The sequence below is a fragment of the Dromiciops gliroides genome, chromosome 2 (assembly GCF_019393635.1).
Source record: "Dromiciops gliroides isolate mDroGli1 chromosome 2, mDroGli1.pri, whole genome shotgun sequence".
Taxonomy (NCBI): domain Eukaryota; kingdom Metazoa; phylum Chordata; class Mammalia; order Microbiotheria; family Microbiotheriidae; genus Dromiciops; species Dromiciops gliroides.
Genome location: NC_057862.1, coordinates 344,569,187 through 344,586,785, shown reverse-complemented (window position 1 = coordinate 344,586,785; position 17,599 = coordinate 344,569,187). Strand labels below are relative to the sequence as shown.

The 17,599-nt window shown below is 38.8% G+C and overlaps 1 protein-coding gene across 1 annotated transcript; it reads right to left on the bottom strand.

The window, feature by feature from the left end:
* Positions 1-1,297: 1,297 nt before the first annotated feature.
* On the bottom strand, positions 1,298-13,339 carry NPM1 (nucleophosmin 1). Its single transcript, XM_043984622.1, has 11 exons — positions 13,127-13,339; positions 11,656-11,735; positions 11,157-11,276; positions 9,705-9,798; positions 9,025-9,131; positions 8,876-8,937; positions 7,591-7,651; positions 7,124-7,207; positions 5,530-5,631; positions 3,424-3,498; positions 1,298-2,346 (listed from the first exon to the last, which is right to left on the bottom strand). The coding sequence occupies exons 1-11, from the start codon at positions 13,182-13,184 to the stop codon at positions 2,308-2,310; spliced, it is 882 nt and encodes a 293-aa protein (XP_043840557.1). The 5' UTR covers positions 13,185-13,339; the 3' UTR covers positions 1,298-2,307.
* Positions 13,340-17,599: the final 4,260 nt, after the last annotated feature.

Sequence of the window (17,599 nt, the reverse complement as noted above, 5' to 3'; positions counted from 1 at the left end):
GTTCAAGGATTGTAATGAACTGTTAAGACAGGCAGAAAACACCTTTCAATGGATTCCTGATAGCTAAAAAAGACTGCATAAATCCTCCAAAGTTTATGTGCCAACTGCCCCAGCAAACAATACTTCCACCCACCAGAACAAGATTAAGATGTAATTGGGAAGGGGCAGCTAGGTGTCACAGTGGATAAAGTACAGGCTGTGGATTCAGGACCAATTCAAATCTTACTGTGTTGACCCTGGGCAAATCACTTAACCCTCATTGCCCCAAAGGAAAAAAATGTAATTGGCTAAATTTAAAACTAAGGCATAATATGCAGTTTATGTACCTTTTGATAGTCCCTGCCTTCTATTTGTTTGGCACTACGGCCAAAGTTACACCTGGGGAAGAGAATTTGGGCTGTCTAGGTGTTATCTATTAGTTCTCAGTATGTAAATGTGAATGCAGCATTCCCAAGCTACTATTAGTAAAATACTACACTCTATTTTACATCTTATCACTCCATTGCCATTTGGGTCACAGTATTCTTCCACCTTTTTATCTTAGCCAGTAAATAGGTACTTGAATTGCTGGCTCAAATTTATGCACAGCTTTACCATCTATCTGTCCCTTTAAAACACTGCTGTTAGTTTATTGCCTTCAATTTAAAGATGAATTTGCCTATGGTCAAACAGCTAATTGGCAAGCAGAGGACCTGCTTTATATCACAAACATGTCCCCATTTCTCCTTTAATGTTTCAATCACTAAAGGAAACATTAGAATTATTTCCCTCAAAGTAGAAACGTTGATATTTTCTTCATGAATATTGTAGGCTAATTAGCTTGCATGGGGAATATATAGCCACTCTTTAATACTTGGATTATCTGATAGGAAAACCTATCAATAAGTTTATTGTGTTTAAGTTTGTGTTCAGCTATGCTTGATGTAACAATTCTGGTTATTAGCATTTCCAAATAGACCAGAAAAACTTCATCCTGGAAATCTTTTTAAAGAGACCAAAAGAAGCTTTTCTCCAGTGTAGAATACTAAACTAGGATTTTATGGCATACTCTTGCTCAAGGATCATCATCATGTGTACATTATTAACGCAGGTAGAAAGAGTTTGAGAATGAGTTGAATTTGTCCTAACCTCAGGGTGTACCCTTGGAATTTTAAAAGGAATTCAATTTCAGCTTTTTGGGGAATAGTGAGCCAACTCCCTCCCCCAGATAAAATTGGCAAGGCTTCAAGTTTTCTGCCACAAATGCCCTTCAGCTAAACCAAAGCGAGGGTGACTGCAGGGAGACACAACAAGGAACTCAATAGTCAATTGCAACTTTATATTTCAGGCATTCAAGTATAATATTCAGATACAGTTCCATTTCTAAGAGAAACCATACCAAAGATCCCAGGAAACAGTAAGAAAACATTTGCTACTATACTCCTACATAAGCCAGTTCTGTATGACATGCATCACAAGTATCTGGGTAAGGGAGGAAAGAAGACTGGTTATACTGCTTTAGAACACAGAATTGGCAATCTCATCTTAACTAGTGAAATGTGAAAGTTAGTTGAAAAGGTAAGTTTCAAATAAACAAAATCTTAATCAAGTCTGCATCACTCAAGCCACTTTTCCACTGACCTTTAACTGTTCCACCTAAAGATTAACTTTAGCTAATTAAATTTGAGAGAGGCATCATGGAATAGTGAATAGAGAGCTGGCCTTGGAGTCAGGAAGCCCTGGGTTCAAGTCCTGCCGAGTGACTTTTGGAAAGCCACTTAACCTCTCAGTGTCCCAGACACAATAAATTATAAATTAGAGAAGGTACAGATCTACATTGTTAGAGGAAGTTCCTCACCAGGAGCTCCCTATACCAATGCAATCACAAGTCCCATTAAAAAAAAAAAAACCCTAAGGAATCCAAATTTGAAGCATTACATTTTTTAGTGCCCTTGCATAATCCCAAATCAAAATGGAGATAATTCCTTCCCATCCACAAAATAAAGAAACAATATTACTTTATTAAAATACTGAATTTATTTCACATGTATACTTTGTCTCCCCACCATTTCCATTTGTCTGACCACCACTACTACTATGCCCTATCATAACATTCCATACATACTTAAATGAAGCAAAGGGTGGAGTTCCATCTTTGAAAACTAAACAGGCATTTTGGACAACACATTCTTGGCAAAGTAATCTGGACGACATTTATCAGACACGGTAGGGAAAGTTCTCACTCTGCATTATAAAAAGGACAGCCAGATATCAACTGTTACAGAAATAAGACGGAAAATTTTTAACAAACTGTTCAAACTTATTTTCTTAAAGAGATTTCCTCCACAGCCAGAGATCTTGAATAGCCTGAAAATGAAAAGAAATGTGGTCAAAGAACTCAACACCACATAGACATTAATAAATTAAACTTCTTTTTGCACAATTCTTATTATCTCTTTTTCCCTTCTCTGCTGTTAAGGTTCACAACTGCAAAAGATAATGAAGACCATGTATTAGGATTAAAAACTTAAACTTATAAATGATTCACAAAAAAATTTCAACACCAAGACTTCTAAAAAAAGTGACTAATAAAGAACTACAAAGGATTTTAAAGTCTGTTACCTGACATACATCAAGTTTTTAAAATCTCATCTATAAAAGGATTTTCAGCAAAGGAAAGCAAGAGGAAGGGTGGAGACCAGTTTGGCAAACACTGGCTGAACTTCATATGCCCCTGACTTATGTCAGATCAACTCCAGTAGTGAAAGCTAACTGCCTTCACAACATTTTCTCTCACAAATTTGTGATTGTTGATCAGATACTTGGAACAAGTCAATTCTAAACCAGTGAAAGGAGTCAGGAAAACATAAAACTTTCTTCCAGTGACAAAGTTATTTCAGTTACAGGAACTGAGAGAAATTTAACACAGGTTTAACTTAATGCAAGTTAAGTAATAAGTAATCCAGCAACTTACTTCCTCATTCTACTTTTTGGCTTGAACACTTAAGTTAGTTGACTTTGGGAAGAAGGTAATATAGTTCCCATAAGGTCTAACAGAAAAGTCTACCCACACACATCCCTACCCCCCCCCCCCAAAAGCTAAGACCAGACTGGCCCAAGTGGCCAAATCCAGCAAGGAAAACCACAACTCATTTCCTTAGCCAATATGGTGCCAAAAGTAAAGTTCTGTGGGTTTAGTAACCAAGAGATAATTTACCAACCATACAAAAGCTGGAAAAAATGTACTAAAATATTAACTTCTTTATCTCTGCCAACTAAATCCCTAAAACAACTTCCATTTATTTAATCTGAAGTATTGTCTGTGGTTAGGAACCTTTTTGAATAAGCCAAAACGTGGAGATTAAAAGTGTAAAAGGAGAATAACAATAAATCATGATGAAAAACTTATTTGGATTTTGTAAAGTTGTCAGAAAATTCAGTTACCTCCTGATCAGACATCCGGAAGCAATTCTTTACATAGTTGATGAATTTGCCTTCCACTTTTGGGAGGGAACCACCCTATAGAGACAAAACCATGAAAGGTTAAATGCAAAAATATACCTCGAGTAGTTTATACCAAGATGCTATTAAATAGAAGCCTCCAAGATAAAGAGCCAGACTGCTATTAATCAAAAGTAACTTCCCCATTATTGAAGTAACCCGTAACTACAAAATAAGATCTCTTCTTTTTGAGGCACTCAAACTCAGGTTTGTATAAATTCTGAAAAAGTGCCACAGTAACTTCAAGAGTATTGTCCAAATTGTGCAATTCTATCAATGTGAAAGTTAAGAAAGCTTAGCCAATATACCACCCTGTATATTCAATAAAATCCAAACCTGTCAGGGGCAGCTAGGTGGCGCAGTGGATAGAGCACTGGCCTTGGACTCAGGAGGACCTGAGTTCAAATCCGGCCTCAGACACTTAACACTTACTAGCTGTGTAACCCTGAGCAAGTCACTTAACCCCAACTGCCTCAACCCCCCCCCCAATCCAAACCTGTCAAGTGCCACTAATACCCCTGGTATTAAAATTGCACCTGATGGTCCCTGATGGGATTGCTTTATTCTCATTTGATCCTCAAAAGAACTCTCACTTGACACATACTTACATTCACAATGTAAGTACCCCATGCAGTTTTCTAAGATCAGACAGTTGCAAAGAAAATGCTAAGTGTTTCCCTGATTTTTAAAGGACAAAATGAGATTTCAATACGGAAGAGATTAAGAATATCCTTCCAAGAACAGGAAACTCGGTGAGGAATGACAAATTATAGAAGGTATGTAATGGAATTTCAGAGAAATTTGGGACAACCTGGATGAACTATGGAGAACAATTTCTATAACTACACTGGTAAAGACACTTGTCAAAGAATTAATAATTTATCAATTCAATGAATGAACAACCAAAATGAACCAAGATCACATACATACATTTTGGACATGGCCAAGTGAATACTTAATTATGCACATTTACATGGTTACAAAGGTTTTTTGGTTTTGTTTTTAAATAGGAGAGTTAGGGGGACTGCAAAAATAAAGGCTTGTTAGTGGAAATAAATAGGGATCCCCCCCCCAAGGTTTTTGAAGAGAATGAACTTATTAGTGCCATCATGAATCTCAAATACCTGAGATCAAAAAACAATTTCAGGTTAAATAATTTGCCCAAGTGGCAATGCTGGCATGACAACCCCAATGTCTTGTTATTCTTATTATTGCCACTGTAACAAAATATCTTATCTGGCACGGAATAACCATTTTGCAAGAGGGGAGAAAACTACAATGTTAATTCTCATTAACAATTAAGTTCCTGCAAGATGCTTTCCTACCCTGTTCTTGTGAATGGTTAAATTAGACCAGTAACTTGTCCACAAATAGGGGCAACACAGGTGAAAAAGTCACAATGAGCACTTTTTAATTTACCATTGGCTATAAATATACTAAGCAGAAGCTTATTACCAACAGAAGTTTTCTAGCTGTTTGGTATAGATAAGTTACTTTATAAGCTAAAAGACTTTTCAGCAGAGATAATGCCCAGGTGCTTATTAACCTCTTTCTCTGTTGTAGAAACTCAAATGAAAATAATTGACTCTGCATCATGAAATATCTACAATAAGCTTTAAGGGCAAAATATGAATTCCAATGAGGAAACCACTAAATCTCAACTTACTTTCAATATACATGTATTTTAAAAATTTAGCTACAAAACTAAGTGCAGACCTATGCAAGTTATAATAGTCATCTCATTCTTTACTAAAGAGTATTACTCAATACTTAGGTAGTCATCTAAGTGAAAAGAAAAAAACATGGCTCTAGTGGTTTCTAAAACACCAACGCCCTCTGCTGGCTTTTCTGCATGCCTTTCAAATACAAATGAGGAAGGAAAGATATCCATTTTGAATTAGAAATTCTCCCCAAAAGAACCAAAATTCATTTTTACCTAAGTACTATGACAAATTCCAGGAGGAAAACCCCCAAAGGATAGAAGCATGTGAAAATGACTAAAGGTATTCCTAGCTCCTCCTAAAATAAAAGCAATTCATATACACTGACCTTTTCAATGCTCGCTTGCATTTTTGCTTTAATATCCTCTAGAGAAGTGGGTCCTTTGGGAGTCTTGGGAGTCTTGTCCTGCTTTTTGAAGGATTCCTGACCCTAAATGTTTTTGGAGGGATTAAAGTTTAGTTTAAATTATGTATGATGTTTTAATTAACTATGCTTTCACCTATCCCAAAATGAAATCTGCCCACCCAAACTGAAATTTGCCTGCTAACCAAAAACCAATCTAAAGGTCATCCTACAAGGTGATCAAATACTGAAAAGGAATCAAGTCCTGTCTGGCTTTACAGCACTTTGAACAACAGAACATGCTGTTCAAGGAGATCTACAGAATAGGGTAAGGCCCTAATTTTTTCCCCTAGATGTTTTCATCAGTAGTATGTAAAACTGCTTCTACATACATACAGCCTTGATGATCAAGTGTGATAGATTTAGAAATACAATAATCCAAGTCAATTCAAAAGGACTGATGGGAAAATGTTCTCCACCATCCAGAAAAAAAGAACTGTCAAATCTGAATGCAGATTGAACCAAACTATTTCTCTTTTTGGGGGGTTTGAGGTTTTTCCCTTTTGTTCCGATTTTTCTTTCACAACATAACTAATGCAGAAATGTCTAATATGATAATAAATATATATCACATCAGATTTTTTTTGTCTTGGGGAGGGAGAAAAATGTGGAAACTCAAAATGTTATAAAAATGTAATTGAAAACTTGTCTTTACATGTAACTGGAAAAATACTATTAAGATTGAGCAGGGGGCAGCTAGGTGGCGCAGTGGATGGAGCACTGGCCCTGGAGCCAGGAGGACCTGGGTTCAGATCCGGCCTCAGACACTTGACACTTGCTAGCTGTGTGACCCTGGGCAAGTCACTTAACCCCAATTGCCTCACAAAAAAAAAAAAAAAAAAAAAGATTGAGCAGAGGGGGCAGCTAGGTGGCGCAGTGGATAAAGCACCAGCCCTTGATTCAGGAGTACCTGAGTTCAAATCCAGCCTCAGACACTTGACACTTACTGGCTGTGTGACCCTGGGCAAGTCACTTAATCCCCCATAGCCCCGCAAAAAAAAAAAAAAAAGATTGAGCAGAAAAAAGAATTACCTTAAAAACAAGGTAGATAACCCAGTCACTTTCCTTCAAACACCCTCCCCCTATACTTAGCACAAATGTATACTTTTGTATAGGATAATTATGTAGTTTAGCACTGGATGAGACCTTGAACAAAGTATTAATTCCCTAATATTCTACAGGAGTCCCAAAAAGTGGTTGGCACAGATAGTATTCCAAACAAGGTCTCTCCCACAATCTAAAAAATTCAATGCTTTCCATTAAAACACTCAATATCACATCCCCATTATCTCCTTTTACTGATCAAGGAGTAGCTTAGTACAATGGATAGGCTTTAGGATGGTCTTCGGTAAAGATCAGGGAGTTCAAGTCTGGTCTTTGACACATGCAGGCTTGTGTGAAGAAGTCACCTAAACATGCCAATGAAATCCCAGGTGTAGTCCTTAGTTCTTGGATTAGATTAATTCTATACCAGCTCTGAAGTTGGTACATTATTACTAAGTTGTTTCTGATTACTTACTTTTGATTTTGGTGTGGACGGCTTTGAGTCTTTTCCATTCTGGTTTGATTTTTGTGCATTTTTTGCCGCAGTATCACGAACAGACTAAAAATACAAGTTCAATTCTTTTTAACAAAGATTCCTAAAGATCTTGTTTGTAGAATTTAAGTTTACATACACACACACACCATTATAAAAAGTTCTCCCCTAAGCATAATATGTAATAGTAATATATTCCAATCCCCATATATTGCACTGAGTTTTGTCTTGTTTAATCCCACCCAACTTAAGTGACTGCTGACAAGTCACAAGAGGGACAACCCATGGTTAGGTTTGTTCTATTTAAACAGATCTGCACAGAGTATGCACAGGTCTTCTCTCAAAGCATAATTTTATATTTAAGTATCAAGAACACCAGAAATTTTACTAGTAGGGATCACGACAGGCAAAAAATATTAGCTGTGGTTCTCTGGAAAGAAAACACTTACTTTCTTCACTGGAGGGGTCTTTTCTTCACTTTCCTCATCTTCAAAGTCATCATCATCATCACTACAAATATAGAGTGTATTTGTATTATATGTACCTGAAAAAACAGCCCCTGACATTTTTGCTACCTTTAGGAAAAAACTAGCATTAAAAATGAGGCACCCACCCCAAATCACTGGTTTTTAACTGCCATTCTAAAATTTTTGGAGTCCTAAAACCCATCATTTGGAATCTCCTTGGTTATTGAAATAGATCCATTATACATACTCAGAGCTTTATAACTTGTTCACTGATATTAAGACCCACCCTCTAGATGTTATCGAATGTCTTCCTTGTATCCTAAGGTGAAAGCATTGTTGAAGTGTAAATTTTGATTATTTTAAATTTATTTTCTCTTGTATAAAACCTATTAAACAAAGAATACAGAAAATTGCAAGAAAAAAATTCATGGATAATCTCTAAGATAGAATGTGATTGGGTTGGAATATTGCTATGGTGTAGATGATGGTTGACTTGGAAAGGCAAAGACTTGGATTTGTGAAGGAAGAAGCTATCCACCTTCAGAGAAACAGATGAGTAGAAATAAGCATAGTACAGTCTTACATGTATGTGTACAGTTATCTATGTACATATATGCACACTTAATTGTGAGGGGGGTAGAATAAAAAAATAAAAAGTTTATAGCAGAGAACAAAAGAAAACCAACAAAGGAAGCAAAGAAAAGCTAGGCAGATGTGAAAATGTATAGTATGTTTTCTTGAAACATTTTATACTGAAATCCTCTATGTTCTGTGTACATGGCCATTTTTTTCATTTTGCATAAGTCTAAAATAAATTTTAAATTTACAAAAAATTTAAACATGTGACTGTAGCCTAGTCAGTGTCCTATGTAAGTAATCTAGCTAGAAAAGATAACATGATAAAGTCTGCCAATTTTGATGTTCCATATCTAGACTATCCCTTTTGTTGCTATAGCTCTAACCTCTTTAACACATGAAAAAACCTGCAAATTAAAACTTCTGCAAGTAAAGTTTGACTCAGGAAGTCAAAATTAATAAACAATCACTACTGAAATTGTTAAAAGGCCAAGGACTCATTAACCATTATATAGAGTCCTCCCCCATATAGTCTTAGTGCAATTTTTAACTTTTAATAGTTTATTCAACAATTTTCCACAAACACTCAAAGGTATTTAACCCTGAGGTTATGAGAATGATAAACCAGAACTGAAGAGTTTCACCTGGGTTTTCTAAAAAACCACTTCCATGTGAAACAAAAACTACTTACTCTTCATCGTCATCATCTTCTTCATCATCTTCTTCATCTTCTTCAGACAGTTTTACCTTTTTCTTTAAAGAAAAGGAATAGAAACAATTACCCTAATTGGCAAGTAACAGCTTACAAACAATAAAAAAAATAGAAAGTTGCATTTATACCTGAGGCACCTTGCTACCAACTCCAGGAGCAGATCGTTTGCCAGACATATTTAAGAGTTTCATATCATCTTCCTCTTCATCATCTGATTCTGCATCTTCCTCCAGTGCTAAGAGAGAATTTTGTGTTAATCATAGCTAAATTCAAATAAGTACTTGTCTTGGGGGCAGCTAAGTAGCACAGTGGATAAAGCACCAGCCCTGGATTTAGGAGTACCTGAGTTCAAATCTGGACTCAGACACTTGACACATACTAGCTCTGTGACCCTGGGCAAGTCACTTAACCCTCACTGCCCCAACCAAAAAAAAAAAAAAAAAGTACTTGTCTTAAAACTCGTTCAGGAAAGAAAAAAAAAAACAGAACATATCATAGTATGTGCCCTGGGAGCAAGATCTTAATTCTTTATCATGCTGGTGAAAATAAGAGTAATATTTAAGAAATCTTAAGTTAGCAGATAAAGTGAGGAGCTAAAATAGAACCAATCTTTTAACTGGAAAGGAACCATAAGCAATCCTCACTAACATAAACTAACATCTCAAAAGATTGTCAAGTATGCATCTAAAAATAACAAAATTTAAAAAGCATTTTTAAACTGATCATTTCTTAAGAAAAGCTAATAAGGCTGTGGGTAATTTGAAAAGTAAATTACCACTATTTTTAAGGAGCATGAATGAAGACATACCTACTAGGTGCTGGCCACTCACATGTACAGGCCCGGAACCACATTTCAACCGCAAAACTACTGGTGGTGTAATCTCAAAGCCACCTAGAGAAACCTGGAAGGGGAAAAAATCCAATTTTTGACCAAATACCATAATGGGGAAATAACATGGAAGAAAATAAAAGACCCTTGTGAACATTTAAGGTTTCCCTCCAACAGAAGTCAAACCTATATTAAGCCACTTAAAAGTTCAAGCCATAAAAAGACAGGGTTTTTTTCATAATTTTTTACCCTTTCCTTGAACTGACCATAGCCAACTCTCTTGCATTCTCTGTGCCTCTTTGATAACATAGTACTGATGAAATTATGTTTATGTGCAAAAGCATATGTGCACAAGAACCCCTCACACTTCAACTCTTGTGACATGATTTACCCTGGATTTTCAGTGGCAGCCAGGAGAAGTACAAACTGTCACAATCTGGAAAAGGCTTCAGGTTTATTATGCCTGATGATCCAGTACCCAAACTAACCCAGATGAATCTAAGAGGCTTATAAGATCCAACAAGAGGTAATAAAAGTTTTTGGCTATATTGATTCATGAAGAAAATCAAGTATTTACTAAGTACTCTATGTGCCATACAAAGACATAAATGAAACTATCTCTATACTTAAACTTACATTTCACCAGGAGACTACACCTAACTGTACAAAATGAACTCTAATTTGAGGTGAGGTACCAGAAGCTAGAAATGTAAAAATAGATAGCATTTGACCTGAGACCTTTGAAGGAAACTAAGAATGAGCTAGGTGAGGAAGTATACTATCTCTGAAATACTGAATCATGAGCAAGTTCCACTTATTGTTATCCACTAAAACTATTAATTTAGCTTGAGTAAAAGCAGGAATATACTACTTCCCCAACTCTTAATGGACCTGAAACTTGAGTAATACAAATACCCTTGAGATGAATTCTAATTAAAAACTTATTCATTGTCTAAATTATATAGTATATCAATTGGGAGAGCACGTCTAGTGACTATTCAGATTTGGTAATACTTGCAGTACATAAGCAGAGTCATATGTCTCAAAAGAAACCTAGGATTAAGTTCCACCTCTAGACACATTGGCTTTGTTAACCCTATGCAAGAAACTTACATTCTCACTGGCCTAGGCAACTTTAAGACTAAATTGCAATGCAAGAGAAGATGAGGACCTGTACTGGTAAACTGATAATTATACTTAATCCATACCTAACAAGCACACAGGGTGTAAAGGTTTTTTGAAACATTATGCAATGTCAGTTATCAATCCTGGCTCTGAAGAAAAAGAGTATTAGTATGCACCCCTAGTGGGGAATGGCACCAAACTCTAATCTCAACTGGATAGAAAGTGTGAATTATAAGATAAGAACCAATGGATTTACCACTTGAACATGTCTCAAAACAATCAGAAAAAAAAATTTTAAGGTCTTACTGTAGGCTGCACAGACATTTTCAAAGATGCCAGTGTTACTTTAATTGGGTTGCCTTCATAGTTCAATGCCTCTGCTTCAACAATATGCAATTCGTCCTTTGCACCAGCTCCTAAACTCACCTGTTAAATGGAGAGAAGAAAAGCAACCTTTTAGTAATTCAACTTAAAAAGCTCCTAAATCAACCAGCTACTTGGTAAAAGAACACTGACCAAACCAAAACATTGCTACCATCATGTATTATCAGAAAGTCACTTTTGTTAACTTAAGACCTTGAGAAAATGAAAGCTATGTACACAGCACAATCAGATCAACAATTATGTTAATTTTGAATACCCAAGTACAAGATGTACTGTCATAAGTACTTAGGTAAGCTTATTCTTGAACTACATGAACAGAATGAGTTATTCCTCCATTAACAGTAAGGCCATTATAAGACTTACATTTTTTTTAATCCTGTTAAAGGAACAAAAGGTAATTTTTAATGAAAATAATACTTACAGTCCTCAATGACAACTGGTGCTCATTTTCATCATTATCTACCTTAAAATGATAATCTTTGTCAGCCTTTAGTTCACAACCTGGAAAGGAGAGCCATAGTTTTAACCACATACCTACTACCTCTTAAGTATCAAGATTCATCCCCTAAAATTTTAACATTATCCTATCACTTAATCTGAACCTGTTTCCCCCTGTGCAAAACATGGGTTAATATTTGTTCTACCTTCACCTTAAAAGCTGCATCAATGAATGCCGGTTTATAAAAAAAAGCTCACTGATACGTCATGTTTTTCAAATCTACAAAAAAAAATTTTCGAATAAATTCAGAGAGGGAACTGAAACAAATTTGTACTAGTAATTTTCCCAAAAATAGAACGAATAGAGTGTAAATTTCAGAAGGAAGAAGATCCATTCTGATATGCAAACAGGTTGAGTGGGGAAGAGGATCCGAATCCTTTATCCCTCCCTATAGCTTCAGTAATTTCTCGATTTTACCGACCATATAAATTTGCTCAACTTGTTTCATCCAACCAAGAAGCATTTTAAATGTACAAGAGATGCCACGAAGACCCCCTCCCCCCCCAAAAAAGCTATCTTAGGGAGAGACCAAAATGTGCCCATAATGGAAGTATAGTTGAGTATGAAATGAAATAAATTCAACCCAGAACACATACATCAAGCTATTAATCTCCACCCTAAAACTAAACCATCAAGGCAAAAATCTTCCTGCCATTTCTATCAGATGGATAACGAGAGATTTTTGTTATTTACAGGCCCTCATCTTTAGGCCCCGTGGCGATCCCCAAGCTCTGCAGCACACCCACGTACAGGGGCCGCGGGCCCAGGATGCTCCAGAGGTGCCTGACGCCCACAGCCTAAGGCCTCGAGGGCGCCACGTGCTTCTTCCAGGCCACCCCACAGCACCAATGTTTTCTGCCCACGTGCCCCACCCCCCGGTAACGGGCCCAGCAACGGTGGCAACCAAGCGGGTCCCTGCAGAGATGCGGCTGCGCGGCTACGCCAGTGGCCTTATTAGAGAGGGGAGGAGGCCGAGCTCAACTAGCCTAGACGCAAGACTGTCGCCGACCCCTCCCTAAGCCCCTCCTCACCGTCCTCCACTCCGCAGAAAACCAAATCCGGGCCTCTCGATCGTCATCCCCTCCCCCCATCCTCGCCAGGCCTGCAGCCCTCGCCTCCACGGCCCCCTCCGCATCCGTCACCAGCCACCTCACGCCCGGCATAAAATCCTTCTCCGACCCCCGCCCGCTACAGACTAGCTGCTCCCTGGTCGATGAACCCATGGTTTGCATTTTAGGGACAGGCTTTCAGCCCTCAGGGACCATCTAAGGCCCCAAACTCCGTCTCCAAAAATCCCCCCCCCCCCACACACACACACACAGGCCCAAGCTCGCGGCTGGCCGCCCCGCCCCGCCCCCAACCCTGCAGCCGCCTCCAAATACACAGCCGTTACCGAAGAGAAAATTCTGAGGCCGGAGGGGGCTCATATCCATTTCCATTGAATCCTCCATTTGTGCAGCGATACTGAGGAGAGCAGAGCAGTGCGGAGAGGAGAGCGACGAGGCGGACGGACAGATCAGCTCTGGCTCCCGTGGGGCTCCGCTCAGGACGGAATCACACCGAGGAAAGGACGCGGGCTCCCTGCGCACACATATAGTCCCTCGTAATCTCGCGAGATCTGCCACCGTGCGCACGTGCACGGCCAGCCGGTCTCGCTCTCCGCGCGCCCTCGTATGCGAGCCACAGAATGGGTTTGGTGCGCGCGACGCCGACTGCCTTCCCCGCCGGCGCGCTCCCGACATCAGCCAGAACGAGCTCTGCGCCGCCATGTCTTCGTCCCGGCCACACGCAAGCACACACGGGCACGCGGCCGGCAGGCGCTCTAGACCCTGGCGCGGCCCCGGCATGGTGAAAACGGCGCTGCCGACCCTGCGCAAAATGGCGGCGGCGCCCCCCCCCTTCCCCACCCCCATCCCCACCATTTTAGTATTGTTTTCTAAATAAATCAGTCAGAGATGGGAGAACCCTTTTTCCTTTCATCGGACTGACGGGGGTGTGTTTGAGAAAGGCTTTCAGCTCTAGCCATCCATGGCCCCCTTCCCTCCAGCCCCTGAGGCCTCGGTGAAGAAACTGAAGAACGAGATTTGCAGTAAAATAACCTGGGTTTGACTCCCATTGGGGACGCAACCTGTGTGGCCTTTGGGAAGGCACTTATCCTCTCTGGGCCTAAATTTTCCCCACCTACAAAATGAGAACGGGAGACTAGATAACCTCTCTCTTTTCCAGTTGCACATCTGCCCTAAGGGAGCTGAAAGGGTTCTTTGTTGTTGTCGGGTCACATCCGACTCTTTGTGACCCTGGGGACACACCAATACTGTCCATGGGGTTTTCTTGGCAGAGATACTGGAGGGGTTTGCCATTTCCTTCTCCATCTCATTTTGCAGATGAGGAAACTGAGGCAAACAGGGCTAAGTGACTTGCCCAGGAGCACACAACTAGTGCCCAAGATCAGATTTGAACTCAGGAAGCTGTTTGCCTGTGCTGTAACCACTAGGCCACTTAGCTGCCATGAAGGAATCTTAGAGACCTTTTAAATGCAGCTTCCTTATTTCAGTTTTGAAAGACACTGGCATCCAAAGAAGGCCAGCTACTTGCCCACGGTTACTGACCCAGAATTTTAATTCACATTCTGTGATTCCATTAGGTACAGTGTGAACCCTTGTCATCAGATTCTAGAACCAGTATACTTTTCATTGTCCTAGACTACTTCTCTTCTGCCACAGCTGACTCTGGCTTAGCAGAAAAGTAGGATTTGTTGCATTAAATTATAATATCATATTAAGAACATTAAAGCAAGTTGTTACTTATGTCAGATGAGTCTACATAATATAAATGAACAAAGCCAAGAAATAAATAGTATAAAAATGGACAGGACCATATTTGGGAAATTATGCAGTATTTTAGATTATCCCACTACATAAAAAAAACACATTATTTCTTTAATACCAGTATTCTGGTGATGCTATGAGGCTCCATTATCATGGGAAAATCAAAATTACAAATAATTAAAGGGGAAGCCAAATGGTAGATGAAGGCTTGGAGTTGGCAACAGCAGTATGCTCAAGAAGTGACACTGAAGAAGAAATGAAAGCCACATATGAATGGAAAAGGTTATGGGAATGGTCTTGTATTGAGAATGAGAGACAACAGATTGACAGCCTGACTTAAACTGGTTTCCCAGAGATTTTTTTTTTTTCAAGAAAGGAAGGCCTATAGCATTTAGGACAAACCTTCTTAATATCTCAAGATGAAAGCATGAGGGAATGCTGGGGCCAAGTAAAGACTTTTTAAGACATGTTAAACTAACATCAAGGCAACTAGATGGCTCAGTGGATAGAGCCCTGGGCCTGGAGTCAAGAAGAACTGAATTCAAATGTGGCCTCAGACACTTACTAGTTGTATAACCCTGGGCAAGTCCTCAGTTTGTTAACATCTATCTGCCTTAATCCACTGGAGAAGAAAATGGCAAACCACTCCTGTATCTCTGCCAAGAAAACCCCATGTACAGTATGGTCCACGGGTCACAAAGTATGGAACTGAACAGCAACAAAGACTCTTAACATGTTTGTAAGCATTAAGAAAGGAACCAGTAGTCAGGAAGAGATTGAAGGTGACAGAATGAGATAGTTCCCATTCTGTCATCAGGGAGGGGATCAATCAAGAAGCACTTAAGTCCTACTTTTCACCTGGAACTGCACTAAGCCCTGTGGATACAAAAACAAAATAGTCTCTTCCCTCAAGGGCAATGCCCACATTCTATATATGGGATCTAGAGCACAAGCAGAGCCTTTAACCTGATAAGAAAGACTAGTTCATCCCCTAAGAGTGATGCACAGGAAGAGAGAAGTAAAGATGAACAGAAGTCTTTTGTTTGCTTTTGTGTTTTATTTCTTTTGTACAGAAGTTTTGAGATGTGGAATTAGAAGAGATAAGAGAACTAGTAACAGATAGCCTGTTTTCTCAATAACATAGGAGGCAAGGCCATCTGTTAAGAGGAAGGGAGTAAAAATTACTTTGGGTGTTTGATGAGAGGAGTGTATGGTAATCAAATAGGAACGAATAAAAGGATCATTGTGCAGAGTAAAGGCCCAGTTGAGATTAGATAATGGGAATATGTACTTGTCTCAGCACAATAGCATGACTTTCTTCAGTAGCATCCAGCAGCTCAGAAATAGGAGCAGAGAAAGCCAATGGTCATGGTAACCTAGGCTGATAACTGGCTGGTTATGGCTGTCCAAGGACAAAGGAGAAAAAGATTCAAGGGCAGAGTACAGTGTAAGGAGGAACTGGTTACTACAGATAGAATTTGGAGTTCATAACCAAAAGTTTTAAAATTGTTTTAACATGTAACTGGTGAAAAATAAAATGCATACCAAAATAAATTACAAAAAAAAATTAAAAAAACATTAATGTTAGTATCTGAGAACTTACAAAAAAACTTGGTCTAGTAAAGACTGAGCTGAGGATTGGCTTCTTAGATCTGTTGATGTACTGCAGTCAACATTACCTTCAGGAGATCTTTGGGTTATGAATGTAGAGAAGGGTTAGCTGGCCAAACCTATGCCCTTCTTATTTCCTTTCTGTTTCCAGACCAAAGATTCTTTGGTTTCATCAGCCTTTGTGGTAGGAGCTCAGGGGAAGAACTTTGTCTTTTAGGCAATATAAGTAAAATAGTTAGAGGCAGCATAGTATATTGGTTAGAGAAATATCTGTTTCTGAGTCAAGAATACTTGCATTCAAGTTCATTTCTGAAGCATGCTGGCTGCATGATCCTGGACAAATCACTGCTGTTGGTTGCAGGGCAGGTGTTGATATATGTTAGTAAAGGAATGCTTCCTCTTGGAACATTTCCTATACCAATGAAATCACATCTTATTTAAAACAAATAAACAAAAACTCCTTTTTGTCTCAAAGAGGGCATGACTGTTTATTGCAAATGGCTTCTGGTTGGTCCCCCTGACTCAAGTCTCTCCACACTCTAGGTCATCCACTACTCAGCTGTAAAAGTGAGCTTCTTAAAGGGTAGGTTTAATCATATTATCCACCCCCCCCTTATTTTTACTAAGACTCTATAAATCCAGGTTACAGATTAAACTGCATTTAGAACACAAGACTTAAAGTAATATAATGAGAGAAATGATTTACTTACTAGCTGTGTTAACCTGGGCAAGTCACTTAACACCAATTGCCTCAAAAAAAAAAAGCAAAAAAAATAACCAATGATTTGGGGAAATCCTGAGTTTCCCCTTTTTCTTTTTTTTTTTTAGTGAGGCAATTGGGGTTAAGTGACTTGCCCAGGGTCACACAGCTAGTAAGTGTTAAGTGTCTGAGGCTGGATTTGAACTCAGGTACTCCTGACTCCAGGGCCAGTGCGCCACCTAGCCACCCCTCCCCTTTTTCTAAAGTACTCATTTCAAAAGTTCAGTCTTGAAGGACATTGTTGATAATGAGATTGGATTAACTATTCAAAGAATTGATTCCCACCCAAACCTGAGTAGAGCACAATGGCCTTCCTCACCTGGGTAGGATCTAAACAAGCTATATTAACATTTATATAGTGCTTACCACCTGCTAGACTTTTTTCCAGTTTTTAAAACTTAATTTAAAGAGTTTCAGAGCATTTTTCATCATAAGTCTTTTGGAATTGTCTTGGATCATTGTATTGATCTGAATAGCTAAGTCTTTCATGGTTAATCTTCTTATAATATTGCTGTTACTGTGTACAATGTTCTCTTGGTTCTGCTCACTTCACTGCATCAATTCATATGTCTTCCCAGGTTTTTCTGAAGCCATTCTGCTCATCATTTCTTATATCACAATAGTATTCCATCACAATCATAAATAATAACTTTTTCAGCCCTCTCCT

Excerpts from the sequence above, each read along its gene's own strand:
- NPM1 (XM_043984622.1), bottom strand. The coding sequence starts at position 13,184 with ATGGAGGATTCAATGGAAATGGATATGAGCCCCCTCCGGCCTCAGAAT. Across the intron at positions 11,277-11,655 it reads ACCAGTTGTCATTGAGGACT|GTGAGTTTAGGAGCTGGTGC; the intron begins GTAAGTATTATT and ends TCCATTTAACAG. Across the intron at positions 2,347-3,423 it reads TCCGGATGTCTGATCAGGAG|GCTATTCAAGATCTCTGGCT; the intron begins GTAACTGAATTT and ends TTTCATTTTCAG.